Genomic DNA, 13,491 nt, shown 5'->3' on the forward strand with positions numbered 1-13,491 from the left:
GCGCGCGCGCGGAGAGAGACGCGCGAAGGGCGATCGCGCGTCGCGAGCGCGAGCGGTGATATCGTCGTCGGCGGCGGTGCGGTGCGAGCGGTGATGGGGGGGTCGACGGCGCGGGGAGCGCGGGGGAGACGGGACGACGCTGGCGCACTAGGGTCGCGCGAGTGGATGATGAAAGAGAGACGACTGACGATCGAGCGACGACTTGGCGCGATGCGAAAACAGCCTAAAGAAATTAGCGAAATTAAGGACTTCTTGCACACGGCGCGCCGGAAGGATGCGCGATCGGTGAAGATCAAGAAGACGGCGGGCGTGACCAAGTTCAAGGTGCGCTGCTCCAAGTACTTGTACACGCTCTGCGTGAAGGACTCCGATAAGGCGTCCAAGCTCAAGCAGTCGTTGCCCCCGGGACTTCAAGTGATGGAGGTCGCTTAGAGTTTGAAGGTCACACACACTAGTCGGAGTTATTAGCGCGAGAATGGAAGACGGCGCGAAGCGCCTTGTAAAGAGAGTTCGATCCGTCTCACATTTCATTTCGTTTACTCATTCGTTCGGCTATCGCTCTCACAATGCGCTAAGCGTAATTCACGACTCGGCTCGATTCACGCCACGACGCTGGTGCGACGCGGAAGGTTGAACATGAAATCGACTTCGAGCTCGCCGTCTTCCGTCAAGTCGGCGCAATGCACGGCGTTGCGCTGTTTGTCCTCCCCGAAACGCGCGCGAAGGGATTCGGGACGTAACACGCGGGCAATTTCGGGGTCTCTCGGTCCGACGATTTCTCTGATGTCGTCCACGAGCGTCTCCGGGGACCTCAAGCGCGAGAGTTGCAGCGCCACGCAAGCGCCGCAACTCAGTTCATCGATCATCATCTTCACCTCTTCCTTGTCTAAAACGTCCACGTAAACGGCGTAAAATGCCTCTGCCTCGAGGCGCGTTAGCGCTAATGTTCGAGCCTGGATTAAATCCAGTCCTTTCTTCTCGCACAGGAAATCTAAAATCGCTCCGAGATGCGCCATACCGCTGGGTTTGACCACGACGAGCGACGAATGCTCGGTGGGTGATTTCGACGACGATCCCGTCGCCAGCTCTCCTAACGCTCGAGCGTGCTCTTCGTCCATCGATCGCACCACATCGTTCGTGTGAGCGAATAATCTGGCCAAAATTGCATTCGCCTCGCATCCAATCGCGCGTATCGCGCACGACGTCCCAGACGCGAGCGCCCTCGCGTTCCTCGGCAGCGCCGTCTCGAGCTCTTCCAACCGACTCGTCCCGAACGCCACCGTCTTCATCTCTGCGATCGTCAACCCGTTCTCCTGCATCGCGTGCACGATTCTACCGATGCGGCACACGTTTTCACTCGACACCAAGGCGAACGATTCCTCGCGCTTCGTCTTCATCGCCGTCGCCGTGCGTTCGTCCGCGTACCCGCGCACGGTCAACCGCCTCGACCAAATCGTCACCGTCGCGCCTATGAATAGCTCGTCCAGCGCGATCGGCGTTTCCGGCGCGCATTTCCGCAAAAATGCTTTCTTTCGTTTATCCTCAATCTGCGCCGCGTCGTCGCGTCGCCTCCGTCAGTCATCGTCGCGCTCGCGCGCTCGCCTCCCACAGAGCACCAACCATCCATCCAGACGTCGCGCTTTACTCGCGCGCTCAACGCACCAATTCCACGTCGCCATCCTCGGGGTAATAAAACAACGTAAACGCTCGCTCGAAGTCTTGCGCGGGGTCCACCCAGACCGCCTGAAATCCAAGTCTGGACTCGGTGCGCATCGAAAGATTTAAACTCGCGAGCGTCAGAGTGGGGTGTATTTTTAGCGCGCGGCGAACGCGGTCGGTGAAATCGAACGCGGACGCGTCGCGAACGCGGATGAAGATGACGATTGATTATTATTTCAAAATGGATAAAAATCGGAGGTAGGCCTCGGCGGCGCGCTTGCGCGAGGCGCGGTAGCGCACGGCGAGCAGCGCGCGAGGCGAGAGCGACGCGGCTTCGGCGGAAGCTAATAAGGCTTCGTCCTCGGCCAGTGTCGTCGGACAGGCGGATAAGTACGAATCAACGGCCTGACGTAAGGCTTGAATGACTTCAGGGTCGGTTTCTGGGGGAGCTGGGGCGTCAGCGACGCCCGGGGGCGGACCGCGCGAGGCGACCATGAGGAGATTGGAACCCGCGAGCGCGGCGGCTTTGTCGCCGGCGTCGTCGAGGGCTTTGCATGCGTCGGCAACGCGAGATCCGTGCACACGTCGAGCGCCCGGGGCGATAAATTCCATGGGCAATCGTTCGTTACGATTTTCATCGTCGATGAAACCGTAGTGAAGCATGAGCAAGGCGTTGTTCATTCTGTCGCCGTACGAGATGAAAACCTCGGTGTTCGCCACCGGCGTCGGGCCCTCGATTGAATCTTCGTTCCACGTGAGCTCGAAGTTCTTACCATCCGCGCTGACGCCATACTTTGCCGTAGATTCCACTCTGTGATTCGCCAAATCGATCGTCGGCGCCAAGAACGCGCAATCCGCGTCGCCCAGTTTACCGCTAATCGCTCGCGTGTGCACCCACGAGCGACACCATCGGAGTTCGTCTTCGCTCGACGTCCCCAGCGCGGCTTTCACGTCCGGAAACGCCTCCATCGCGGCGTTCCAAGTCGCTTCGTACCCAGCCTTCGAGCGTTCGGCCATGACGCGTATCTCAGCGTCTTGCAACATCTCCAACTCCTCCTCGTTCGCCAAGTACCCGCAATCGAACGCCGCCGGCACCACCTCCGCGCCGTACGCCCGCCACGCCTCCGCGTTCTTCACCGCCCACGCCAGCATCGCCGCCAATCGCACGTCCTTCGCGAACGGCGCCGATATCACGAATTCAATCAGGCACTCCGGCACGTCCACGCCGAAATGTCTTCGCCAGCCCTCCCGATACGTCTCGCGAATCGCCGTCGCCGCGCGTCCCTCCGCGCCCTCCCCGACCGCCGCCGGCGCGCACACCAGTGCGTCGATCGCGACGCTCACCAGCGCGCTTCCGGTGCCGGTGACGAACAGTCCGCGCCCGTGCGCGCCGACGTCCACGCGCGCGTGTCGCAGCGTCGACGCCGGGTCGAACGTCGTCGTCCCGCGCGCGTCCGCGTCCGCGACGGCGCGGCGCGTCGACGCGCGTCGCGCGCGCGTCGATCGCGCGCGAGAGGGGCGCGCGAGGCGCGCGTCGACGCGAGCGGCGGTCGCGGGCATCGTCGCGACGCGCGCGCGCGAGTGGGGGCGCGACGCGCCGGGCGCGACGGTGGGCCCTTGAAAACACCCGGAAATTGTGTCGGCGACGAGCGCGGCGTCGGCGTCGAGCGCGGCGTCGGATTCGCGCGGTTCGGTGCGATCGAGTTCGGTGGATCACGCGGTGGATTAAAACAAGATTACACGGAGAGTCACGCGATGGGGGTGCGCGGGCGAGGGGCGACGGCGGGAATGACGAAGGCGTGCGACGCGCGCTCGAGAGCGGCGACGAGGAAAGCGTCGGGGGCGGCGGCGGACGCGCGCGCGACGGCGGCGGGGCGACGCGCGCGGCGGCGGTCGGGGAGAACCGGGACGAAGTGATGCTCGCACCAGGAACAACGACCGTCGGCGGAGACGAGGACGACTTGAGACGTGCGAGTGCCGCAGTTGGGAAGGCCGGGGAGCTCGCCGGGACGGACGAAGGAGCGCTCGCTTTCGCACGCCTCGATTTGCTCGACGACGAATTCTTCGTCCTCTTCGTCGTCTTCGTCGACGTCGATGTCGATGGAGGCGTCGACGTCGTCGTCGCAGTCCACGTGGCTTTCGCGTCGCCGCCCGCCGGCGACGAAGGATTGCTGGTGTCGCCAGAGCTCTCGCGCCGCCGCGGACGGCGCGGGAGCGTCTCTGTCGCTCGATGAGTACGACAGCCGCTCCGCCGCGTCTATCGCCAGCGGTCGTGCATCCAGAGGAGCATGTAAGACATCGCGAAGCACTTGTTCCTCTAACGCGCGCGTGGGAAGCGCGTCGGCTGAGTACCGCGAATACGCTCGCAAAATCTCCTCGAGCTTCGCCTTCCCGCGCACAACCTTTGGCCACGGCGCGTCCAACACATCGTTCGCCAATCCATACACCCTACCAGCGCGTAACTCCATCGGCGTTTCCGCGTTCGCCGACCCGCGATTTCCGACGTAGTGCGCCGTTCCGCGAGACGCGTCGCCGACGACGAGATTAAATCCGTCAAACCGCATGCGTTTCGCGAACACCTCCATCGCGTACTTTCCCGAATCGATCTCCGGCGACTTTAAATAGTCCGTCACCAACATCCCTCTCGTGACGTACGCACTCACCGTCTTCTTCGGCGACTTGGTCGTCCCGCCGTTCGTCGTCGTCGTCGTCGTCGTCGTCGTCCCGTTCGCGGCGTTCGTCACCAGTCCCCATCGTCCCGTCTTTCGACACATCGCGAACCACGTCCCACCGCCCAGCTCGTCCCGCGCGCCGAAGATTTCGTACGCCTCGTCGTCGCGCTCGCTCGGCCACGCCGCGCACGCCTTGGTCGGTCGCGCGTAATCTTCGTCGCGATTGAATGCGACGAGGAGTTTTATCGGCGCATTCGCCGACGTCGTGCGCACGAGGGCGATGAACGCGACGCACATGCGCGCGAGGACGCGAACGTTCGCGCGTCACCGCTCGCGTCGCGTCTCGGTGGCGGCGCGCGCGCGCGTGTGAAGCGGCGGACGATGGCGATCCCATCGGTAGTATCCACGTCAGCCGAAGATGAAAGATATTTTCCGACGCGCGGCCGGCGAGTTCGCGAGTTCGCGAGTTCGCTCGACGCGACGCGGCGGCGCGAGTGGATCGGGCGCGGCGAAAATAGAGACTGCATCGTCGACGACGTGGATATTAAACGTTAGACGTCGAATTGACGCTCGAGGACGTCGCGGTTGAGTTCTAGGATGACTTTGGCTAAGGCCTCGTCCTCTCGCAGGGCGAGACGGGCGGCTTCGACCGGGTCGCCGGATTCCCACGCGAAATCGGGCGTGGGAGCGTTGATGGAGTAGGAAGAACTGTCGTCGATCTCGACCGCCGCGAGTTTGGTCGTGGCTTTCCAGTTTTCGAACGCCACGAGGGCGTCGAGGGCGTCGCGGCGGTAGCCGCTGTGATAGAGCAAAACGCCCATATCGCGTTGCTCGTATCCGACGTTTTCATCGAGCTCGGCGAGTCTTTCGGTGACTAACAGGGCCATTTGAAGGTCCCCAAAAGGTCTACCGGTGGGCTGGATGATTCCCACCACTCCCGCGGCGGTGTTCATGCGATCATCCTTGCCGTACGCCGCGGCTTCGACGGCGAGAAGGAATCCCGAGTCTCGCGAATCGTCCCATTCCCACGGCCAAAATGCGCGCTTAAGCGCCATGAGCTGCATGCGAACGACCATGTCTGGCGTGCAAACCACCGATCCATCGGGCGCGGCGTCGCTGGCTTTGATTCCCTGCGGTCGGCGCGGCGTTGGGTCCGCCCCGCGTCGCACGCGAAGCAACACCTTGATGTCTCCGCACGCGTCGAGTTCGCCTTTGGCTTTCAACCTCTCCAAAAATCCGATGTAAATCGCCGCCAAGGTGGCGGGAATACCAACCTTTTGCGCTATAACGTTATGAAAATAAGTCCTGTACGGCGAAAACGCCTCCCTCCACCCAGTCGGTGTGCGATATTGCTGCTCCTCGAACAGGTATCGCTCGACGGCTTCAATCATCTTGTCCGCGTCCGCCTTATCTTCCGCGCTCATGTACGACAAATCTCTCTGCACGAACTCATTCACGAGCTTATCCATGCGCTTCGTATACGCCTCCCTCGGCAGACACACGCTCGTGCGGCCTTGCACCGCGTCATCCTCCACCGCCAGGTGCATCGACGCCGTCACCGCGTCGCCCTTCGCGCCGCGTCGATACTCCTCCACCAACCCCATCCTCGCCTCCCTCGCGAACGGTTCCCACGTCTCTTTCGGCGATTGCGGTTTTCCAAACGCATACTGCCTCCCCGCGCTCTTCGCCAGCGTCTCCGCTTCCTTCTCCGCGTAGTTCTTCGCGATCGACTCCGCGTCCCCCGTGCGTCGTCCCGTGCGTCCCAGAAACGTCCGCCCCTCCTCCTCCCCGTCCTCGCTCGTCGCGCCGTCCGTTCGCGCGTTCGCGCGTCCCCGTCGTCGTCTGAACCCCCCCTCGCGCTCGAATCGCGCCGCGCGCGCCGTCGCGCCGCGCCCGCGCGCGCGCGTCGCCGTCGTCGTCGTCGTGGATAGCGCGCGCCGCCCTCGTCCTCTCGTCGCCGTCGTCGCCGTCGTCGCGGTCGTCGTCGTCGTCATGACGGCGCGCGCGCGTCGAGCCCGATCGGTCGACGCGTCGAGCGCGTCGTCGCGTCGTCGACGCGTCTCGCGCGTCGCCCGGTGCGGCGCGCGTCGCCCGGTGCGCCGCGCGGCCGAAGCGCCGCGACCGACCGTCGTCGTCGCGCGTCGTTCGTGTGGCGTTCAGTGAGGACGCATGTATGGGGTTTATCTGTTATTCTGGGGTTTATCTGTTATTCTGTGGCTTCAATACGGGATTTTCTAAGGTGTACGGGCGTGTGTGCGCGTTCCGTGTGTACGCTCGTAACACTCGACGCGCGCGCGACGGACAATTCGACGGACGTCCGCACACGGCGCGCGCGCTCGACGACGCCGATGCGCGACGACGGCGCGAGAGACGACGACGACGACGACGACGACGCGACGGCGCGCGCGGACGACGCGGTGACGGCGACGACGACGACGCCGTCGCGAGAATCGTCGAGCGATGGACGAACGACGGCGAACGTCGAGGGGGGGCGCGCGACGAGCGAGGGCGCGACGGCGCGAGCGCTGATGCTGGCGTCGACGAATAGCTTTCGCGCGCCGCGAGCGGGGACGAAGGCGGCGCTGGAGGTGCACGTGTCGACGTGGAACGTGGGGAATAAGGCGCCGCGAGCGGATGCGGCGAGCGGGTGGTTGAGGGACGCGCGGAGGAGCGATATCGTCGCCGTCGGGGCGCAGGAGGCGAGTTACGTGAAGACGAGAAAGACGATAAAACCCGTCGCGGTGAGCGCGGCGTGCGGGGACGAGGCGAATTTCAAATCAAGATTTCGGAAGGGATTTTTCAAATCGACGAAGTGGACGCGAGTGGGCATGGTCGCGGGCGGCGCGTTCGCGGGAGGGGTCATGGCCGCGCCCGTGGCGCCGATGGGAGTGATGTGCGGTATGTTCACGGGCTGGTTCGCGAGCAAGAGGCTGGTGCAAGAGATCAAGGTGCGCATACATTGGTTTGATTTCTTGCACTCGGCGTTGGGCCACGAATTCGAGCTCTTGCAGACGCAAATATTACTGCAAATGCGGCTGGCGGTGTTTGTGAAGAAAGAGCTCGTCCCGAGAATTCGCAGCGTCAAGGTTGGCTCGAAAGCCACCGGGCTCGGAAATCTGGTCGGGAACAAGGGCGGGTTGTTGGTGCACATTGAACTCGAAAACGGGGAAACCATCGCCTTCTTGTCGTGTCATCTCGCCGCGCACGAACAACCAAAGTATTTGGAAGCGCGCAACCACATGGTGCATGAGATCTTAGAAGGGACCTGGATAGATTGCGTGGAAAAGCCCAAGTGCGCGTTGCCCGTGGTAACCGACGTGAACTCGGCGTTGTTTGACGCCGGATCAGAAATGATAAACAAGATGAAGGGGACGTCGAGACAGGTGTATGAAAGGACTTCGGACGCGTTCCAGGGCGCCACGGGGGCCAGACTCGCAATTGGTTCCGGTATGGCTCCGCGAAAGAATCAAGCACCTGAGTTATTGGACGTCGCCACCCACGTCTTCTTCTTTGGGGATCTCAACTACCGCCTCGATCCCGGGAAAGTCGTCGGGAACGAGTGGGATACTCACTGGGATAAGACGGCGCCGGAAATGACGTCTACAAAATTAGCGAACAAATACGACGTCGATAAAGTTCCCCTGAGCAAGTTCCCCGCGGCGAGGCCGGTGGCGCAACCCGGCATGATTGAAGAAGAAAGCGACGACGAAATCACCGAGTCGTCGCCATTCCAGATCGGGCGCACGGCCGTAATCGAGTCCGTGGGCGCTCAGGAATTCGATCAATTGGTCAAGGCAGACCAGTTGATCAAATCCATGAAGGAAGGAAAGGTGTTTGCAAACTTTCATGAAATGCCCCTCAAGTTTTTCCCGACATTTAAGCGCGCGTCGAACAACTTGAAGGATGGGAAAGGCAAGAAAGCACCCGCGCAAGAACAATCTGTCGCGGAGCCGGGTTCGGCAGAATATTACAATGAAAAGCGCGTGCCTTCCTGGTGTGATCGCGTGCTTGTACACTCGTTAACTGGCGCCAAAGACTCTTGCTCGCCTCTCGAGTACGGGGCGCGTCACGACGTCACGACGTCAGATCACGCACCGGTTTACGCGCGCTTTCGCGTGCGTCTCCGCGATCTTCCTCCATTGAAAGCACTTCCACGAGCCAAGTTGACGCTCACGAATTTGAGCGTCACTCGTAACACCATCGAGGACGATTTCCGGGGTTCGAGCGTTTACGTGCACTTGTTCGTTCCGCACACGCGCACAGTCGTTCCAGAGGCTAGAGAAGTGAGCTCGGGGCACGTCGCTCGAGACGAATCGCAGCCAAAAACGATTGGGAAGTATACTTTCTCTGGGGATGTTCTTCCCTCCTGCATCGTCGGTTACGACGCCGCCGACGAAGTCACCTTTGCTGAGCAAGAAAAGGCGGCGGCGCGCTTCGCGCTGCTCACCACGGAGGAACGAATCGCGTTGAAGGAAAACGAAGATGCCGAAAAGTCTGAAGAATTACCCACTCCCGTTGGCATGGACGCGTACGGTAAGTTTGTGGGCATTATCACTCTCGTCGACAGTCGATACGGCGACAAACTAGGAACGTGCACGGTGCTCCTCCCCTCCAAGGGCTCATCCTCGTTCGACGTCCCCCTCCTGTTGCGTTCTGCAAACGTCGGCCGAATCAAGGGATCGTGGGAGCTCTCTAGTATTTAATCGCGCACGTACATCGTCGTTTTAAGTAATAACAATATACTCGCAACCTCCGCAGCCGTCGCCCGCAACCTCACCGCGCGACGCGCATCGCGCGGTCGAATCGCGATGCCGCTTCGCGCGCACGAAGAAATCACCGCCGGCTTTCTCGCGGGGTGCGCGGACGCCCTGGCGTGCCACCCCGTGGACGTGGTGAAGACGCAAGCGCACGTCAACAGGGGTGCAAATGTCCCATTCACGCAAGCTTTAGTCGCCCAGGCGCGCGCGCACGGCCTCCCGTCGCTGTATCGCGGTGTCTTACCCGCATGCTTACGACCTCAGGCGCTGTGCATGTACGTCGGGTACGAATGGAGCAAGAAAGCGGTGTGCGAGGACGCGAAGAAGATGACCACCAGAGAGGCATTCGTCGCGGGCTGGTTGACGGCATACGTGGAATCGGCGTGCGTGACCCCGTTCGAGACGGTCAAGGTGCGAATGCAAACGAAAGAAAACATGTCGAGGTATGCGTCGTCTTTGGGGTGCGCGCGAGAGATCGCGCGAACGGAGGGAATGAAAGGATTGTACGCGGGATTTTGGCCGACGTGTTTACGAAACAACGTGTTCAATTCATTTTATTTCGGGACGATTCATTACTGTAAGGACGAGTATTTGTCCGCGCCAGATTCGTTGGTAGAGCAAGCAGCGCAAAACGTCGGCGTCGGCATCATCGCTGGGCTCGTCGCGACGGTGTTTAAGATGCCTTTTGATATATTAAAATCGCGAATGCAAGGACAAGTGCCAAACGCGAGCGGGGCGCTGGAATATCCAACAATGATGGAAGCCGCTGTGCGTATATTTCGCAACGAAGGCGTGGGAGCGTTTTATAAAGGCACAGGCGTGACCGCAGCGAGGATAACGCTAGGCTTTCCCGTTTCATTCGTAGCCTTCGAAGCCGTAGCTTCGATGTTTGAAAACGAAATCCGATGATTTGATTTGTCAATGATGGATTTATTAGAAATTTAGTCTTCAAGTCATAGCTCTAGATCTAGCGAGTGACGAATAACAGCTGTAGTGAGAACTTAAGGCGTCAAGCGTTTCGGATCACGCGGAAACATGGAGGTCTTGCGAATGTTGGGCAAGTTGAGGAACAGCATGGCGACGCGTTCGAGACCGACGCCGCAACCACCGTGCGGCATGGCGCCGTATTTGAACGAATCAATGTACGGTTGAATCGTGGGAAGCTCGATACCACACGCCTCGGCGCGTTCAGCGAGGAGCTTAGGATCATGAATACGCTGCGCCCCAGAGATGATCTCTTGACCGCGAATGAAGATATCAAAAGAGTTGGTGTAGTTCGGATCGTCAGGCGCCGGCATTGTGTAAAACGGTCGGGCGTTGAGGGGATACCGCGTGAGCATGTAGAAGTCCGTGCCGTACTTCTCCTTCACCAATCTCCCGAGCACGCGTTCGGTTTCGGTGCCGATGTCGCCGAGCGGATCGACTTCTTCACCCGCCTCCTGGAGCATCTTGACCCCTTCCTCAAACGTCAATCTCAAAGACGGCCGGCAGTATTGCAGCGGCTCGAACGGGTGCTGCTCGTTCACCACACCGATTTCTCTCTTAAATCGCTCGTTCAAGCCGTCGAACATGCTCACGAACAACTCATCGAGGACATCCAACACTTCGTCGTAGTGCTCCTTGATGGTCATTTCCATGTCCAACCCGGTGAACTCGCACAAGTGTCGGTGCGTGTTCGAGTCTTCGGCGCGGAACACCGGTCCAATCTCAAACACACCCTCCAAATCACCCATGATGGCCATTTGCTTGTATAATTGCGGAGACTGCGCCAAGCACGCCGGGCCGACTTGCATGTAATCGAGCTTGAAGACGGCGGCGCCGCCTTCGGACGCCCCCGCGATGAGCTTGGGCGTGTGAATCTCGGTAAAGTTTCTTCGCAACAGCGCCTCGCGGAACAGCGTCCCGACCCCGGACTGAATCTTAAAAATCGCATTATTCGCCGGCGTGCGCAGATCCATCACGCGATTGTTCAATCGCGTGTCCTGCAACACTCGAACGAATTGCGTATCCTCCGCCTCGAACGCGCTATCCGGTCTCGACGCGTCTTCAATCAAAAACGGCAGCTCCGGATCCGATCTCGAGATGCAGTGAATTTCCCGACACACGACTTCGACCTCTTTCTGCGTGCACGACTCGATCGGGACCTCGGGATGGACGACCAACCCTTTAACGTCCACCACGCTTTCCCGCGCGAGCGCGCTCGCCCACTTCACCATCCCTTTACTCACGTTGACGTCATCCACGAACAGCGTCACCTGCACCGTCGCCGTCTGTTGTCTCAGCACGATGAACGCGCTCTTCCCCTTCCCTCGCACGTTGTGCACGCGTCCTCGCAGCAGCACCTCTCGATCCTTCAGCGTTTCGTTCAGCGCGTCCACCCGCGTCCACGCGCGTCCCGTGATTTCCTTCGATTGCACCATCTCCGCGTCACCGTACCGGTGCGCCAGCGCGTCCGGCGCCGCTTGCAGCGCCGCCATCTTCGCCTCGAGCGCCGCCGCGCGCTCAGCCTTCGATCGCGCCTTCTCGGCCGCCGCCGCCGCCTTTTTCAGCGCCTTCTTCGACGGGCCTCGGTCGTCGCCCGCCGGCGGCGGCGCGCTCGCGCTCGCGTCGGCGTCGCTCATCGGAGGCTCGCGTTTCGGCGCTCGCGATGCCGCGCTCGCGTTTCGCGACGCGTTCGGCCGAGGGCGCGCGCGCGTGTGCGGGACGCGCGGCGATCGAGACCGAAAGGCGGACTCGGGGGTGGATGCCCTATCCGCGCGGGACGCGCGGGACGAGGCGCGGAGCGAGGGCGAGGGACGAGGGACGAGGGCGTCTCGATGTCTCGATGTCTCGAGCGCTGTCGCGAGGAACGATGGTGGTAATACATATTAAGCGCTAGGAGGGGCGAAGACGGCGCACGCGGCGCGAATGACGTCGCATCGAAACGGACCGTACGGGAACGCGGCGGCGGCGGCGGCGCGAAACCGCCGCGAGGCGAGGACTTCGCCGTCGACGGCGATGTAACCGCCGCCGCCGGGAGCGGTGGCGTTGGTCTCCGAGGATGCGTCGACGATGGCGGCGGCGGTGGCGGCGGCGGCGGCGGCGGCGGCGGGGTAGATTTCGAAGGATTTGGCTTTGATGTAACGGACGGCGCGATTGCGCGCGTGGTCGCCGGCGTCGAAATCGAGCAAAAGTTTGAGCATGTTCTTGCGATTGGTGACGTTCACCAGGACGACGTCGATGGAACCGTCGTCAAACTTCGCGTGAGGAGCCGCTAAGGTGGACTCGGTGCCCCAAGGCACGTTGAGCGCCCAGAGACCGAGGACGTCGCCGGCGACGCGGCGCCATCCCGGTCGACCCGGCACCGGTTCGCCGTGCGGCCCGTCGCAGTGTTGGGCGTTGTACGCCTCGCCCTCTTCGGTGGTTTCGTATAAAAGTTCGCACTGGTACTTTCTTCTGGCTAATATCCGCACGATGGCCTGCAGCGTGAATCGCGCGCCTCCTAGAAATCTAAACCGCTCGCTCTCGATGTCGACGTCGGAGAAAAATCCCCACGAAGTCGACAGCAGCGAGTGCGTGACTTTCGAGTCATCCCCCCAACCCGATGCGGTTTTAGAATCTTGAAACCGCACTTCCGATCGATCGAGCGCGCGCGTGCGCCACCGCGCGATCGTCAGCGCGCAACTCACCGGATCGCACGGTTCGCCGCCGGCGTGCTGAATCGACTTGCACAGCGCGTTCCCCGAACCCGCCGGCACGATTCCGATCGGCATCTTCGCGTAAATCTCCTCTCGATCCTCGCGTTCGCTCAGCCCTTGAAACAGCTCCGCCACGGTCCCGTCCCCCCCCACGGCGACGACGCCGTCGTACAGACTCGCGTCGAGCTCTCGCGCGATGTTCGTCGCCTCTCCTCGCGCCTTCGTCGTCCGCGTCGCGCACTCGATGTTCGCCGCCTCCAACACCGCGCGCGCCTTCGTCTCCCATATCTTCGTCCCCTCGCCTCGTCCGCTTCGCGGATTCACGATCACCAGCACCCGCCGCCGTCTCTCCCTCGCCGTCCCGCTCGCGTCCGCGTCGTCGAGCCCGCACGCCTCCGCGCACCGCGTCCTCGCCTCGTTCGCCACCGCCGCCGTCGCGCACGCCGTCTCGTGCGTCTTCAACCGTCGCGCGCTTCTCTTGCGCGTCGATATTCCCGGGAATCCGCGTCGCCGCGCGATCGCCGTCACCGCGAGCGTCCGCGCGTCGTCGTCTTCATCTCGATGATGCCGATGCCGACGACGTCGACGCCGAACCTCGACGCGCACGACGTCCTCGACGCGCACGACGCGCGTCCCGTCGCCCAAAACCAACGTCGCGCGCCCGCGCCCGGTCGTCGCGACGCGCGCGACCGCGTCGACGGTCGCCATCGACGATCCCGCGGCGCG

The 13,491-nt window shown here is 62.0% G+C and overlaps 9 protein-coding genes across 9 annotated transcripts; 3 read left to right on the forward strand and 6 right to left on the reverse strand.

Annotated features, from left to right (window-relative positions):
- Positions 1-210: 210 nt before the first annotated feature.
- Positions 211-432, forward strand: RPL38 (Ribosomal protein L38, component of cytosolic 80S ribosome and 60S large subunit; the record flags this gene model as incomplete). The annotated part of the gene is made up of 1 exon (XM_001420317.1): positions 211-432. One exon carries the CDS (start codon positions 211-213, stop codon positions 430-432), a length of 222 nt encoding a protein of 73 aa, XP_001420354.1.
- A 167-nt stretch (positions 433-599) lies between these two features.
- On the reverse strand, positions 600-1,773 carry OSTLU_26583 (predicted protein; the record flags this gene model as incomplete). The annotated part of the gene is made up of 2 exons (XM_001420483.1): positions 600-1,547; positions 1,663-1,773. 2 exons carry the CDS (start codon positions 1,771-1,773, stop codon positions 600-602), a joined length of 1,059 nt encoding a protein of 352 aa, XP_001420520.1.
- A 117-nt stretch (positions 1,774-1,890) lies between these two features.
- OSTLU_26584 (predicted protein) lies at positions 1,891-3,219 on the reverse strand (the record flags this gene model as incomplete). Its single annotated transcript, XM_001420484.1, has 1 exon — positions 1,891-3,219. The coding sequence occupies one exon, from the start codon at positions 3,217-3,219 to the stop codon at positions 1,891-1,893; it is 1,329 nt and encodes a 442-aa protein (XP_001420521.1).
- Positions 3,220-3,407: 188 nt separating this feature from the next.
- On the reverse strand, positions 3,408-4,684 carry OSTLU_26585 (predicted protein; the record flags this gene model as incomplete). Its single annotated transcript, XM_001420485.1, has 1 exon — positions 3,408-4,684. The coding sequence occupies exon 1, from the start codon at positions 4,626-4,628 to the stop codon at positions 3,408-3,410; it is 1,221 nt and encodes a 406-aa protein (XP_001420522.1). The 5' UTR covers positions 4,629-4,684.
- A 198-nt stretch (positions 4,685-4,882) lies between these two features.
- Positions 4,883-6,325, reverse strand: OSTLU_93472 (predicted protein; the record flags this gene model as incomplete). The annotated part of the gene is made up of 1 exon (XM_001420486.1): positions 4,883-6,325. The coding sequence occupies one exon, from the start codon at positions 6,323-6,325 to the stop codon at positions 4,883-4,885; it is 1,443 nt and encodes a 480-aa protein (XP_001420523.1).
- A 534-nt stretch (positions 6,326-6,859) lies between these two features.
- On the forward strand, positions 6,860-9,034 carry OSTLU_26587 (predicted protein; the record flags this gene model as incomplete). Its single annotated transcript, XM_001420318.1, has 1 exon — positions 6,860-9,034. The coding sequence occupies one exon, from the start codon at positions 6,860-6,862 to the stop codon at positions 9,032-9,034; it is 2,175 nt and encodes a 724-aa protein (XP_001420355.1).
- A 105-nt stretch (positions 9,035-9,139) lies between these two features.
- Positions 9,140-9,997, forward strand: OSTLU_44281 (MC family transporter: 2-oxodicarboxylate; the record flags this gene model as incomplete). The annotated part of the gene is made up of 1 exon (XM_001420319.1): positions 9,140-9,997. One exon carries the CDS (start codon positions 9,140-9,142, stop codon positions 9,995-9,997), a length of 858 nt encoding a protein of 285 aa, XP_001420356.1.
- Positions 9,998-10,089: 92 nt separating this feature from the next.
- On the reverse strand, positions 10,090-11,565 carry OSTLU_88658 (predicted protein; the record flags this gene model as incomplete). Its single annotated transcript, XM_001420487.1, has 1 exon — positions 10,090-11,565. The coding sequence occupies one exon, from the start codon at positions 11,563-11,565 to the stop codon at positions 10,090-10,092; it is 1,476 nt and encodes a 491-aa protein (XP_001420524.1).
- A 390-nt stretch (positions 11,566-11,955) lies between these two features.
- On the reverse strand, positions 11,956-13,473 carry OSTLU_17414 (predicted protein; the record flags this gene model as incomplete). The annotated part of the gene is made up of 1 exon (XM_001420488.1): positions 11,956-13,473. The coding sequence occupies one exon, from the start codon at positions 13,471-13,473 to the stop codon at positions 11,956-11,958; it is 1,518 nt and encodes a 505-aa protein (XP_001420525.1).
- Positions 13,474-13,491: the final 18 nt, after the last annotated feature.

The sequence above is a fragment of the Ostreococcus lucimarinus genome, chromosome 11, assembly GCF_000092065.1.
Source record: "Ostreococcus lucimarinus CCE9901 chromosome 11, complete sequence".
Lineage (NCBI taxonomy): Eukaryota > Viridiplantae > Chlorophyta > Mamiellophyceae > Mamiellales > Bathycoccaceae > Ostreococcus > Ostreococcus sp. 'lucimarinus'.